Raw genomic sequence first — 13,395 nt, 5'->3', positions numbered from 1 at the left:
AAATTCTATACCCCTGAAGGACTGAGTAGATATGCTCTGATTAAACATGCTTAACTGTGGTTGAAGGCTATGTGATCTTTCATAATGCATGGGACAATCACGATGTCCTTGATGGATCCTCTCGTCAGGCAGAGCCAGTGATCGCTCTTTTCCCATGGCGCAACCATACGTTCCCAGGGCGAAACATCAGGTGTTCGTGACGGAAGTCGCCTTGAAACAGAACCAAGCCCGCCCCGCGCAATGCCAGCTCCATTCCTGAAAAAAGGTCCGTTTCTTCATTTCGTTTTTCCCATGCCCTTTAGGCGGGTTGCTTTATCACAGCTCCACCTAGTGCTTCTCGAACGCTCCATTTTACCATCCGTAAAGCAGAGCGAATCCAGTCCTGACGGCCCCTCGACTTCAAATTGGTCTGCCCAGCCTCAGTCTGCCCAGTGGCCTGCAAATAATCTCGTTTTCCTAGCTCAAGACAAGTGGAAAGCTCCTTGACCCTCTCGGATTGCCACAAACAATTTCTCTTTCAGGACAGCTTGTGAGGTGTAGTCTGGCAGTTTCAGATAGTTGACACAGGTCATCACACTCGGCAGATAGTCATCTGAGGTGTAAGGTGGCTCCGAAGGTTTGCACACGACGGTAAACATGGGGGTGAGGCTCTTGAAACCGCCCATTGGCAGTCTAGGGCTTCCGGTGACGAACATCAGGAATTCGCGTCGCTGAGGCGGGCTCATCTCGGCCATGGTCTGAAGGAGGTTTCTGACACTCTTGCTGTCCATGTTGAAGCCATGATCCGCCTTGACGGAATCCATCAAAGTCTCTATCGACCAGTCTTCCTCCACGCGTCCAAATATCATGACCAACTCATCGGGAGTGAATGCTTTCAGTGTAGCGTAAGAAAAGACTTGAGAGAATCCTGCTTGGAATGACTCAATCTGTGTCCGTACTCCGCGTCCAAGGCTCATGTCGAGGACTTGTTCGATATAATGTTGAACATTTTCCAGGGTGACTCCGATCTCAGAGCCATTTTCCACGAGCTCGATGTCTGGATAGCCTGGGAGGGTGAAATCAAGCATGAGGTCTTCGACTTTAGCACCGCGAATGGTAAGATCATCAATGGCTTGTTGCTTCTCCAACTTCGTCATGGACGAGTCAAGTTCAATCTTTGTCTTTGCATTAACAAACTGGTGCAACTGAGACAGAGAATTCGCGAGGTCCTGATCGATAGTACGCAGTAAGGCGATTGTAGGTATCATATGCGAAATGGCGCCCACTTTGAAGAAGGTCGGATTGAATGCGATGTCAATGATGCGGGAGTCAAGCATCGACCGTGCCACGAACTTTCCAAGAGTCTTGAAGAGCAACGACAATTTCTTGCCAGCCTCGGTGTTTGCGTTGCCCTGGCTCATTGGGGCCGGGAAGAGTCCATTCTTACCGAATGCAAATTGTTCGCCGTCGGCTGAATCGTTCTCACGCCACATCTTCAACTTTTTCTTCGAGAACTCTTTTGAGACGGTTGAATAGAATTCCAGCGTTGGACCAAGACCAGTTCCAACCTCCTCGAAGTATTCGACCTCCAAGACACTTGGGGACGCGCCATACATGTCCATAACTTTCATGGCCGACTCCAAGATCCGATGGCGAGAGATTCGCACTTTCTGTCGTTGAGGCCGGCCGAGAATTTGCCGATCATCTCGGCGACGGTCACGACGATCATCATTCTCAGATTGGCTGTTTTGCCAGCGAATCATGGAGCGTGAGTATCCGAAGGAAGTAGATTGCAAGAAGAGGTGTCGCGTCTCAAATGGGAACAAGAAAGGGAAAGACCTGGCAAGATCTTCGCTCCACTCAGGAAGACAATTGCTGGCGACAATCAGTGGTTCCTCCAGCTGTCGGTTCATTTTGGCTGTCAACTTGGTGTTAATGAACGACGCTAGGGGCTCCTTGTAGAGTTGCAGATCGGGTTTTCCAAGGACCTCCTTGACTTCAATCAAGTCCGCGTTGAGCTCATGGAGAAGTCGAAGCAAACTAAGTATCGATGAAGTGATGGGGTGACCGTTGAGAGACGCTGGCAGGCCGTCGCTTGAACCTTGCTTGTCAGTCTCGCCCCAGGCAGGAAGGCTGGAGGGATTCGGTGGCGGCCCTCGAGCCTTCCTAAATTTGATGGTATGAACACCTGACCACACGCTGCGTGACGAAAGATCCTGAGGTTGATTACGGTTGTGGTGAACGGCTCGATAGATGGTTGTGTTGTTGGGTATGATCTTACCATCGATGCTGAATTCGACGTGCCAATCTTGTGGAGTAGAGGCAAGGGCTGAAGCGTATGACGCACGCGTGGTCGCTGGGGACGGAGCTGGAGACTGTCCTGAGGAAGGCGGACGAGTAGTTCCTGGAACCGGGGTCCCGGGTTGAGGTGTGAGGACTCTGGTACCGTCTTCTTGACGGGCGGTCACCTTTCCAGTCGAGCCGACTTCCATGTTGACAGCACCAAGTTCAGGCGTATCATCGTCAGATTCCCCGTCCAGATCGTCAACGAAAGCCTCAAGCGCACCCTCATCGTCATCACCATGGCCTTCTTCGTCATCAAGGACTTTTTCATCGGCACATTCGAGCTTGTTTCCCTCGTCTTCTGTGCTTGGCTCCGGTGGGTGAGCAGACTGCTGACTCGAAGATGATGCTTGGCCGCGTCGAGTCAACCGCTTGCGCTCGGTTTTCTCAGGTTTCTTTTCAGCCGGTGTCTGTGCCTCTTCAGATTTCTGTTTGACCTGAGACGAGACCCGTGATGCAGCATTGCCCGGGGTAGCAGGGGAGCGGAGATCGTGCCCGAATGGGGACAACAGCCCTGATTCTGCGGCGCCAGAGAGATGAGCAAGTCGAGCATTGGCCAATTGCTGAAGCATGTCTCGACGTCGCTGAGCCGAAGGTCGATCGGTTTGGCTAAATCGAGGTCGCAGATAGTCGTCCAGTGCTTTGAATGTCGCGATTGCATGAATGGAGACGATCATCTCGCGATATGACGGAGGAATGTCACTATCACCATCTGCCGATAGCCTCAAACGAAGTTGCCGCGAGAGCATCGATGTAGAGCTGCTCCTGCTGCTCTCAGATGCGTTGTTGTTGACAGTGAGGACCTCGAAGTGTTCTGCACGGCTGAGCAGATCTTGCAATTTCTGGATCAGCACGCTGAAAGCGGTCGCAGAAGATGCAGCGGTAGTCTTGATCTGCGCCTCATTGGTGGAATCCATAAAGGCTGACACGAAATGTGCCCGAGATTGATTCTCGGCCATCAAAGGATCCTCAGAGAGCACCTGCACCAGCACACGGATAACTCCGGAGTCCAGAAGTTCCGAGCTCGTTATGCTTTCAAGTGCATCACCATGGAAGTAATTGGCGAGACGTACGAACAAATCATTCCCTGTGTCAATAGGATGTGGTTGACGATAGTACTCTTGGATGTCGCCAGCCAGTTTCTGAAGATCGCTGCGAATGTTGAGAGCTTTTTCTTTCATCTCTCTACCCTTCGCCGTGTCGTATTGTTCGAGGAATTTCTTCGCTCGCTTGATGACCTGGTCCGATAGTCCAGAGGATGTCAAGGCCGATGGCAGGTGCTCCTCGTCTGATGAATCAGAGCTCTGTGAATCATCCACATCATCATGATGTCTCGCGGCATTTTCTTCATCTTCGCGCTCGTCATCGTTGTCCTCGTCTTCTGGGTCATCCTCACCATCATCTTCCTCGTCATCTTCGTCGCCCCCTCCGTAATCGTCGTTGGCTAGATAATCATCAGGCTGGTCGGCAAGCGTAGCTCTGAGGTCGTCAGATTTATGTGAGGTGCCATTGGCGTCAGTGCTGGTACCAGCAGCACCAGTCTGGTCATCTCCGGGGCGTAGGATTGTTCTTGCATCGCGAGAGACGGGTCTGTTGGCGAGTTTCTTAATCTCTCCAATGACCCCTTCTCGATGGAATTGATACTGATAAATTCCTTCAAGTCTCTGGAAAAGCAGAACGGATGCTTGGAGGGCGAACATCACCAGACTGGCATGATCTTCCTGAGACAGGATAGAAGCAAGGAAAGAGGCGTACGGTACTGGCCGAAGTGCCTCTTCAATGACAGAGGTTTCGAGGTTGGAAAGGATCTTCAGCTGAGCGGTGAGCACTTTCTGGCGCACGCTCAGGTTGACAGTGCTGGAATAAGCATCGGTGAGCGTTGGCAACAAAATCATCGCGAACCGGCGTGTTTCCTCTTTGCAATCTTCCAACAACGTTCTTCTCTTTTCTGCTCGCGAAGGTCTGCTCGATTGATCGCCGTCCTCCGAATAATCATCTTCCATGTCGTCGTGAACATCAAAACTCGCGTCGCCTGTCACTTGTGGAGGTGGAAGTAGCTCGCAGATGACGTTGAGGGTCTCAAACACTTGTTCTCGAGGTCGGTGAATGAGAGATTGCATGATCACGACACTGTCAATCTTGAAGGCGGCATTTGTAGTATCGGATGGTGGAGAAACACCTGTGAGGATCTGATACAGAGTGTCCACAACATTCATCTTTAATAACTCCATAGAGAGCTGAGGACTCGCCCGAGCAACGATTGCCAGCACACGTAGAAACTCTGTATGAATGTTTGCTCCGATCAGATTCGTCGTGCCGGGAAGAAGCAGACCTAAGATGGCTCGAAGCAGTGGCGGGTCCACCAGCTGCTCAAGCTTTTCAGGGCTGTGCTTGAAGCTGTCAATGACTCGAGTGACACAAAGGCAGCCTTGCTCGACAACCTTCTGGTCGTGGCTTGACAGGACGTTCAAGAGAATCGGCATGACGTCTCGAACAACAGGGAACGAATCGTCCGGAATGTTTCTACATAAATTTGCCGCTGTGGTCACCGCAGTGCGCTGCGTACCAGTGGCGAAGAAGTCAAGGAACTGGAGACAGGCGGTCAGGCCGCCTTCGCGAACGATCGATCCTGGAAAGTCCACTGAAATCTTGGAGAGCGTGCTCAAGGCCTGCTCAGCGACGTCGATGTACTGAATATCAAGCAGTTTTTGGCAGAGAACAGGGACCGCGCCACCATATACCACGTTGGCAACAGAGCCTCGTAAAGCCTCCATTAGGTTTGCAAGGCAACGACAGGCCAGCAGCATCACTTCGGGATTTTCTTCGCCTGTGATGGGATTCGGCTGCATCAAAGCCACCAGCTCTTTAACGTAAGGATCTGGCGAAAACTGACCAGATAGATTGTCTTCGTTGGAGACCAAGAGGAGATTTGACAATTCTTCAAGGGCCACCATCTGCATAGTAGGATTATCGACCTGTCGGAGATTGTTCAAGATGTCTCTGAGTCTGGATGACATGCCGCTCATCATTCCACTTAGGGCTCTCAGCGTGCTGGACAAACCAGAAGGTGCACCACGGCTCGACCCAAATAGGGCTGCAGAGAATGGATCAAGGCCACCGTCATCGTCCTCCATCGCGCTGTGGGGGTCGTCGTCGTTGCTATCGCTGTTAGATCGATTAGGTGGTGGAGTTTGCTCCTTGTCTCTTCTTGAAGACTTCTCGTTGTCCTCTCCGTCTTCTTTCATGTTGACATCTTGTCCCTTCTTGGTCAAACGTTTTCTCTGCTTTCGATTTGGAAGTGCTTCAGACGGTGGGGAGATGTCTAGCAAAGAGATTAGCAAATCTGTATGGCCGGGGAGCAGGACTTGCATACCGGGCTGCGTCTTCTTGTTACCCCTACTTGAAGTGCGTCTGGAACTTGACTTCGACGATGTTTGCTTTGTGGCTTCGTCCGTGTATTTGGAAGATGAACTATCCTTGTCAGCCTCCGACCTCATGACCCGTACTCTTTGCCGACGTACGCATTATTAGACATTGCCGACTCGTTCGTCACACCTCTTCGCCGGGTGGTTCTAGGAACAGATTGTGCGGGGGAAACTTGGGTCGGTGTGGTTTCGACCAACTTCTGTCTTTTGGTTCCCTGACGGGTTGATGCAGGGCTTGGTTCTTCCGACTTGTCGGTGGGATCAGAGGCTCGACGGGACGGGGCTTTGCGTTTTCTCGTAGAGGTTGCAGGGGGCTGTGAAGGTTGAGTGGTTTCGGGTGTAGGAGTGGTCGGGGCGGCGGACTCTGCGGCGAGCCTCGCAGCAGAACGAGTGACTCTGCGAGACATGAGTAACGGGTCTCATCAGGTGACGCTTTCAAAAGATAGAAGGAAGAAAAGAAAAGTCTTTTGCAGAAAAGAGAGATTTTTTGATGTGTAAAGATTGGGAGGACTGCGGTGTCTTAACAAAAGGCAAGGCAAGCGAGGCAGCGGAAGGTTTCGCAGCCAAGAAACAAGGAGGTTTTGAGTGAAGAGGTGCAATCAAAGGCAGTAAAGGTGGATGTACCTGTGTCTGCGTGGAGACGGTGAATGGGAAGTAGCGAGTTGATGGTCGTGAGCAGATGGTCCTGCTGAATGTCCGGTCGTAAGGTGGAAGTCTGAAGAGCGTGCGGGCAGGTTTGCCATGCTTAACCCGCCATCGAAAGGGCGGCGTGTCGCTGAAGAAGGGATCAATGCAAGTAGACAGGAATGCTAGAGACACAAATATCAAGTATTAGATATCAAGTGCAGAGACATTGGAAAGTGATATGTCTCTTGCACCGGTATGGATCAGTCAAGTCAATCTGGGTATATGGAGGACGAAGATTCAGAAACGACGTCGGCAATCCAACCGCTGGGGTTAAACGATGGCGCCCGACAAGCCTAAATCTGAGTGGCTGCTGGTCTCGGCCGGAAATCCATCGTGTAGCCGCATTATTCGTTATTATAAAGACCATCATCCTCTCTCCGTCCTTCAACACTTTGGTTATCTCTTGCTGGTTACACAGGCCCGCTTGGTTGATTGTTGACATTCTCAATATATGTCGCGGGTGTATCTCAAGAACACCGAATCTCCTGAATCAACCGTGGCGCCTTTTTCTTCTAAACATCAGTTCAGCTTTTGAGGACAAGCCAGTGTCACTGTCACGTCCTCGTGACCATGAAAAGATGCCTTCGGAGGCCACCTCGAAGCCGATCCCGCCTCCCACCTCATGAGGACAAAATGCATATTGCCCGCCAAACCCCCAACCTGTCCCTATTTGTAAGCCAAGCTTAGAGTCGCCTTAGCCACCGGCTTAGAAAGGACCAAAAGAAGGTGTAGTATGTTCTGTCCACGGGTGAGACACACAAGGTCTTAGTGGTCCCTGTAGAACAGGTACCGTCATTCATTGTCATCAACACCTAGACACGCCCAAAGATGTTCCGCACGGTTGAAGCAAATTAGGCTTGTACTGTATGACTAAGAGACTCGCCGAAATCAATTACGGCTGAAGCCTAGGAGCCTATCTAGGTACCTAGTATGGTCAACAGCATGACGTCCACAATACTCGTGCGGCATCCCGCGGACTCGCTGGTCAAGCAAAATGGATGTTGTAGGAAATGCAAGCCGACATGAATGATCTTGAAGTACGAACCTTTATCCTTGTCAATCTCGACTGCCGTGGGGAGTAGTACTACACAGTGCTGGTTCTTAAGATCAATGACATGTGGTTTGAAGGGCTACGTAGCACAACATGGCCAAAGACATCATATTGAGGACCCTGCATATATCTCATAGTATGAGATCTTCGACGTTTGAGCTACCCGCATTAATTTATTATAGCATCTTTGCAATTATTGCGTCGTGGTCTTCATCGCTCTTTGTTTTGAAGTGTCAACCATAGAACAACAAGACCCCAAGTCCGATCATCCATCAGGGTCCCGGTGCTTGTCTTCCTTTCTTCCATCTGTTCCCCCACTCTGTCGCCCGATTTCCCCTCGTACTAAGATAGGCCCCAGCGCCAACTAGCCTGCGCCGCAAAGTCTCGCTGAAAAACCTTGAGCCTGGGCAGTCTGCGTGGCCTGCGCCCCGGTGCTCGGAGACAGAGGCGTCTTCTCCAACGACAAATCAGCCGGAAACTGAAGCCCGGCGCCGCTTTCTGGCAGAGAGAAAAACCACAGCTCCCACCTTTTTACTTATCAACCACCTCCACAGCACCCATCCAACACTCCCTGCCACCCCCGATTACTACTCTCACAACTCCCAGGGCCATGAAGCCCTGAGATGCTGAGTCGCCCTTCTCGACCTCTCCTTACGACGAATTCGATCAGCATCTATTGCTCTCAACGGCTGTCGCTTCACTGTGTCCCTTCATCCGGCCATCGCTTTCTGTCGGCAGTAACCCCGCCTGCCGACTCACCCGTCTCCAAAACAACAGTGACAACGGTCTTCACTGACAAATCAACAACACTTCCCTCGGTCCTCCATTCATCGTCCTCACCACTTCGCCGGTGCTATAAAAGGAATAAATACTTGCTTTCGCAGAGGCGGTCCACTGTTTTACAAGCGATAACGGGGGACGGCGACAAGATGGACGAGTACCACTTCCCGGACTCCCGGCTCAAGAAGAAGATGGATGATGCATCCAAGACACCACTTCTTCTTGTTGCTTGCGGCTCCTTCTCTCCCATCACCTTCTTGCATCTGCGCATGTTCGTCATGGCGGCGGACTATGTTAAACACAACACCGACTTTGAAATGGTGGGCGGATATCTGTCACCCGTGTCGGACGCCTACAAGAAGCAAGGCTTGGCTCCCGCAGAGCACAGGTAAGCCTCTTGGTCCCATAGCTCATTGTTTGACTGCTGACATACCTGGATAGAGTTGCGATGTGCCAACTTGCTATCGACAAGGCATCCAACTGGCTCATGGTTGATACCTGGGAGGCGGAGAAAAAGGATTACCAACCGACCGCGAAGGTGCTTGATCACTTCGATCACGAGATAAACGTCCTCCGCAAGGGCATCGATACAGGCGACGGCAATCGAAAACCTCTGAAAATTGCCCTTCTTGCGGGTGCTGATTTGATTCAGACCATGTCAACCCCAGGAGTTTGGAGTGAAAAGGATCTGGATCATATCCTTGGACGGTACGGCACCTTCATCATCGAACGCTCTGGCACAGATATCGACGAGGCCTTGGCCAGTCTTGGGAACTATCGCGAAAACATACATGTTATTCAGCAACTGATACAAAATGACGTCAGCAGCACGAAGATACGACTGTTCTTGCGAAGAGGCATGAGCGTACAATATCTCATTCCTGCTCCTGTTGTGGAGTATATCGAACAAAATCATCTCTATCGGGACGATCAACGCTCATCGAGCACTTCTATCGCTCAGGAGGCCGATAAAGGAAAGTCCAAAGAAGCTGCGTCAGCCAGCTAGAAGACTATATCAGAAGAGCATAAATGAAGACAACTTGGAGACACAGAGCGTGTCTCTCATAACGATACCCCAGCGCCGTTCGGGGCCGAGAGAGGGTCCATCGGTGTATCAAGCGATGAAACTTACGAGAACGGTAGAATGGATATCGACTCATTGATTACAGGGCACAGAGTCGGGATGTCTCGGCATCTTTTGTTGATCTGTGACGTTCATGACGATGGATTGTCATTCAAGCAGATTTAGAGCGCAAAGAGTTCTGCAAGGGTCGAGGGAGCGGGCGTTGGGATCGTCTAGATATGCCTGGCTTTTCAGAAGAAAGTGAAGGCCAAGGCGATGGTGCAGTCTATGTCCTTCAGATATGAGCAAGTGAAGAGCATTCCCGCTCAACGGGACCATTGTTTTCCACCCGACAGGGGCACGTAGTAGCTGTCATAGAGACAGAATTGGCGCCGATATGACACGAATGAAAAGTATATGTCTTGACATGATTTGAATATCACTTGTTCTGCAGTCAGCATTGTTCAACCATCCGTGCTTTTCCCACTGAGCTAGATCTCCATATATATACTCATTTACTCCCGTAAAGACGATGATTCCAAACGTACGCCCTCGATGGCCAGAATGATATTACATGCCCCTCCTTCCATTTCCCGAGATTGTCAATTAACGCTTCCAGCTAGACACAGGTGTATACCTCAATTCGGAGCATAAGGCGCAACATACGCTCCATGCGATCCTGCCACTCCCGAAGCCTGCCGCCCACCAACGCCAGGCTGATTCGCAGCCCAGTCGTCAAACTCTGCCCGGTCCTTGCCCGTGTAGGTTTTCAGGTCGTCGTCTGAGACGCCCGTGCCCTGTTTAGCCGATTGGAACGAAGCGTACTTCTGGCCGAGCCAGGACTTTTTGTTTTCGTCGTCATCGTCATCAAAGTCTGCGGCGACGGCGGCTCCGTCATGGTTCTGCTCGCCATCGACACCACGGTCACCGTTAAGATCATGGTGCCCATGTCTTTGATTGGCAGGATCATTTTCCTCCGCGAACTCGTCCTTTGCGCGTAATGAGGTCGGATCGCGGTCGCCATCACGGTCTCCCATGCCAGTAGTGCTTGGATGATGATGAGCGTCATGGCGCTGAGATTGGAGCTGGCCGTTCTCCCTGTCTCTATCCCAGTCCGTAGGATCGTTGGTCTGATAGGGTTTCAATGCCGCGCCGTTGTCATTAGGGTTACCACCCCTCTGCAAGCCGGCCTGTGAGCCTAGCCCGTCGTGAGGATAGCCAGCGGCGGGAGTGCTTCCGACGCCTCCGGTACCATCAGCTCCGAACGTCTCTGTCGCAAATGATGATTCCTGGTTCTGTTGCTGCTCGGTCGCTGAGACGGGCATGTCGTGCTTTAGCGATGGCGCCCTGGCTGTCTCGTGCGGCGCATATTCGGTTAGTCGTCGGTGCTGAGCCTGGACGTTCTGGTCGTAGTCGATGGTCGAGAAATTGGTGTTGACTTTCTTTAACGGTTGGTTGACAGGGACGGGCTGGCTGTTCACGTTGGGCACGTCGTCTCCTTTCAATTTGGAGCCGCCGCAACCCATGATGCGGTGTGCGGTAAGATCAGTATAGGAAACCTCGTGTCCGGACCAAATTATAGTGGCGTGTTCACAGAAATCTGGGGGACGATATGGACCAGATACAATGTGTAAGCACAGAAGATGTGACAGGTTCTTGATTACAGCATCTGGATATCTCGGTGATGCTCAAGGTTTGTCGTTAACGGCAACGATAACGAGATATATCTAGATATCAATATCTGTACGAAGAATGTAGAAGAAGGAAAGACGCCGTAGTCTAAAGGCAGGCCGGATGAATGTCGTATTGTATGTTTGCGCCATCAATGAGGTTGGAGGTAGGTCAGCTACCTTGTCAATGGCCGTCGGACCCCTCCGGCAAAAGTAACCACCCAAGAATAACATTACCGATGGTACCATACTCAAGGTCGGCCCGTCAGACCGAGTCGTGTGATGCATAGCCACTCGAGGAGGAGCAGGCCTTCAACGTATGACCGTCGACCTTTTCCCGCCTCTAATTGCTGGGAGTTGCAAGAGTGGAAAGCTTCGAAAGACGCCGTCTTTGATCGCGGGGTTTTGACAGGTCGTGGGAACCGAGGCGTGAACGCCACGCGTTCATGCATTGACTTTGATGGGTTCTGGGGTTGTTGGGTCAGTATGGAGAACACTCGCACTGCGCTTCACGTGGTCATGACAAGCACATCTTTAATGATACTCCACTCGCCGATGAAAAGAATAGTCTTATCATGACTTCGAGCCTTTCTAAAGCATTGGTCGAGTTGTTAGACACGTCTTCCGCCAGCAGAAGCATGGTCGTACGAGCACAATCTCCACAGCTCATATATATAGCTCACCAAAACCAACTCACTGACTTGAGTGACTACCAACCAAAGTCCTTCTCTTCTACGACGTTTAGAGGCCATTCTCATCGTACCATACCGAGACAAAGGTCTGCCCAGTAGGGCGTGCCTTCCAAGAAAAGGCTGCCGTAGCATCCAGCTAGCTATACTGGCAATCAAGGTGAAGCCATGCCAGGTTGAAAAGTTTCGAAGCCTTTGGCCAATGGTCAAACACTGTGCCCGGTGCAGACATATTCACTTTCCTCTCCGGCTATGCCTTGAAAGGTGCGATCAAGACGCCGAAGACCGCTTTCGGCGATGTGTACGCGCCAGTGAGGAAAGAAGCTGCAAAGGTCATCCTCTGCCTGGAAGAAGACTGCCACAAGCCAGTCTTTGCGAGACCACTGTCCACGGTCCTTGGCGCAAATGCCGATTCTCGACGATCCGTAGGATATGCTGGCGATAGTTGGGACTTGCGGCTGAAACGTCGATCAAGTCCAAGGCCCAACCGCTGGGTTCCATGGCCAGCTCGTTGAGTGCTCCGTCATGTATGAGAAGAAAGACAGAGTAAGCTCAGGGAAGCTCTGCTCTTGTCCATTTATAGCGGTTTCACACCTCGATGGATGCTGGCAATTCCTCCCGTCAGGTTTTCATAGCCTTTGCCGGGCGCAATGAAGCCCGCATTCTGTATCATAGCCTTGAACTCTTCTTGTGTCGGAAACCGTTCAATACTTTCAACAAGATATTGATAGCTGTCGCGATCTCCGGCGACTAACTGGCCGATCAAAGGAATAGCTCCGAAGCTCCATCTCTTGTACACAGCATTGAAGATGGAGCTGTCAACGTGACTGAACTCCAGACAGGCGAAGACGCCACCGGGTTTGAGGATTCGAAAGGCTTCGCGGATTGCAGCGTCTTTGTCAGTGAAGTTTCGAATGCCAAAGGCCACAGTATAAAGATCGACAGAGTTGGTTTCAATTGAAGGCATGGACTCTGCGTTTCCTTCCATAAACGATAATCTTCCCGACTTTCCGTATGGTGTTTGTAGAGATCTTTTCCGCCCTTCAGCCAACATGTCTGGGTTGATGTCTGCGATTGTGACTTTCGTGTTGAGATCAAGGTTGACGTTGGTCGCATGGTCCAGCATGCGGAAAGCAATGTCACCCGTGCCGCCAGCAACATCGAGGATATTCCAGGGTTTGTCGTCAGTTCGACTGCCCGGGTTGAGGCTTCTAACGAAGTAGTCCTTCCATAGACGGTGAACACCTAAGGACATGAGGTCGTTCATCGTATCGTAGGACGAGGCCACTGAGGAGAAAACAGCTCCAACTGGGAATTATTAGCACTCGCCTTCTCTTCCTCAGAAGACATCGTACCTCTCTGCGCCTTCTCAGCCTCCGCAACAGTTTCGAACCCGAAATGCGTGGTCCGGTCATTTTCGCCTGGGAGTTGCTGTCCTCGGTGCTGGGTTGTGGTGTACAATCGCTGGGCAGGCCTGGAGCAGATATGGACACTCCTCAGCGAGGCAGCCTGCCGACTGACGGGACGAAACATGGTCGATATCATAGCTGCGCCTAAAGGTCCAAGCCCTGAACACCAGGACTTCCGAACGCGACCGGGAACTTTTTTGCTGGAGAAGCAAGGTCGTCGCCAAAAGAGGTTTAGCTCTTGGAGAACCCGCAGATCGGGATAGCCGTTATCCGCGAACCGTGGATAGCCGCGACGTCTC

At 51.5% G+C, this 13,395-nt stretch overlaps 4 protein-coding genes across 4 annotated transcripts; 1 reads left to right on the top strand and 3 right to left on the bottom strand.

Annotated features, from left to right (window-relative positions):
- Positions 1-11: 11 nt before the first annotated feature.
- EDD37DRAFT_629412 (E3 ubiquitin-protein ligase TRIP12) lies at positions 12-6,835 on the bottom strand. Its single transcript, XM_062816513.1, has 4 exons — positions 6,372-6,835; positions 5,844-6,143; positions 5,696-5,793; positions 12-5,644 (listed from the first exon to the last, which is right to left on the bottom strand). Exons 1-4 carry the CDS (start codon positions 6,488-6,490, stop codon positions 462-464), a joined length of 5,700 nt encoding a protein of 1,899 aa, XP_062671260.1. The 5' UTR covers positions 6,491-6,835; the 3' UTR covers positions 12-461.
- A 1,579-nt stretch (positions 6,836-8,414) lies between these two features.
- Positions 8,415-9,271, top strand: EDD37DRAFT_608822 (nicotinamide mononucleotide adenylyl transferase; the record flags this gene model as incomplete). Its single annotated transcript, XM_062815082.1, has 2 exons — positions 8,415-8,653; positions 8,707-9,271. The coding sequence occupies 2 exons, from the start codon at positions 8,415-8,417 to the stop codon at positions 9,269-9,271; spliced, it is 804 nt and encodes a 267-aa protein (XP_062671259.1).
- A 510-nt stretch (positions 9,272-9,781) lies between these two features.
- Positions 9,782-11,067, bottom strand: EDD37DRAFT_383507 (uncharacterized protein). Its single transcript, XM_062812152.1, has one exon. The coding sequence runs from the start codon at positions 10,852-10,854 to the stop codon at positions 9,967-9,969; it is 888 nt and encodes a 295-aa protein (XP_062671258.1). The 5' UTR covers positions 10,855-11,067; the 3' UTR covers positions 9,782-9,966.
- Positions 11,068-12,264: 1,197 nt separating this feature from the next.
- Positions 12,265-13,220, bottom strand: EDD37DRAFT_649694 (ubiquinone biosynthesis methyltransferase; the record flags this gene model as incomplete). The annotated part of the gene is made up of 2 exons (XM_062818164.1): positions 12,265-12,995; positions 13,043-13,220. 2 exons carry the CDS (start codon positions 13,218-13,220, stop codon positions 12,265-12,267), a joined length of 909 nt encoding a protein of 302 aa, XP_062671257.1.
- Between the last annotated feature and the right edge of the window lie 175 nt (positions 13,221-13,395).

Source organism: Exophiala viscosa (genome assembly GCF_022695815.1).
Source record: "Exophiala viscosa unplaced genomic scaffold EDD37scaffold_4, whole genome shotgun sequence".
NCBI classification, from domain to species: domain Eukaryota; kingdom Fungi; phylum Ascomycota; class Eurotiomycetes; order Chaetothyriales; family Herpotrichiellaceae; genus Exophiala; species Exophiala viscosa.
This window is presented reverse-complemented; position numbering and strand designations above follow the sequence as displayed.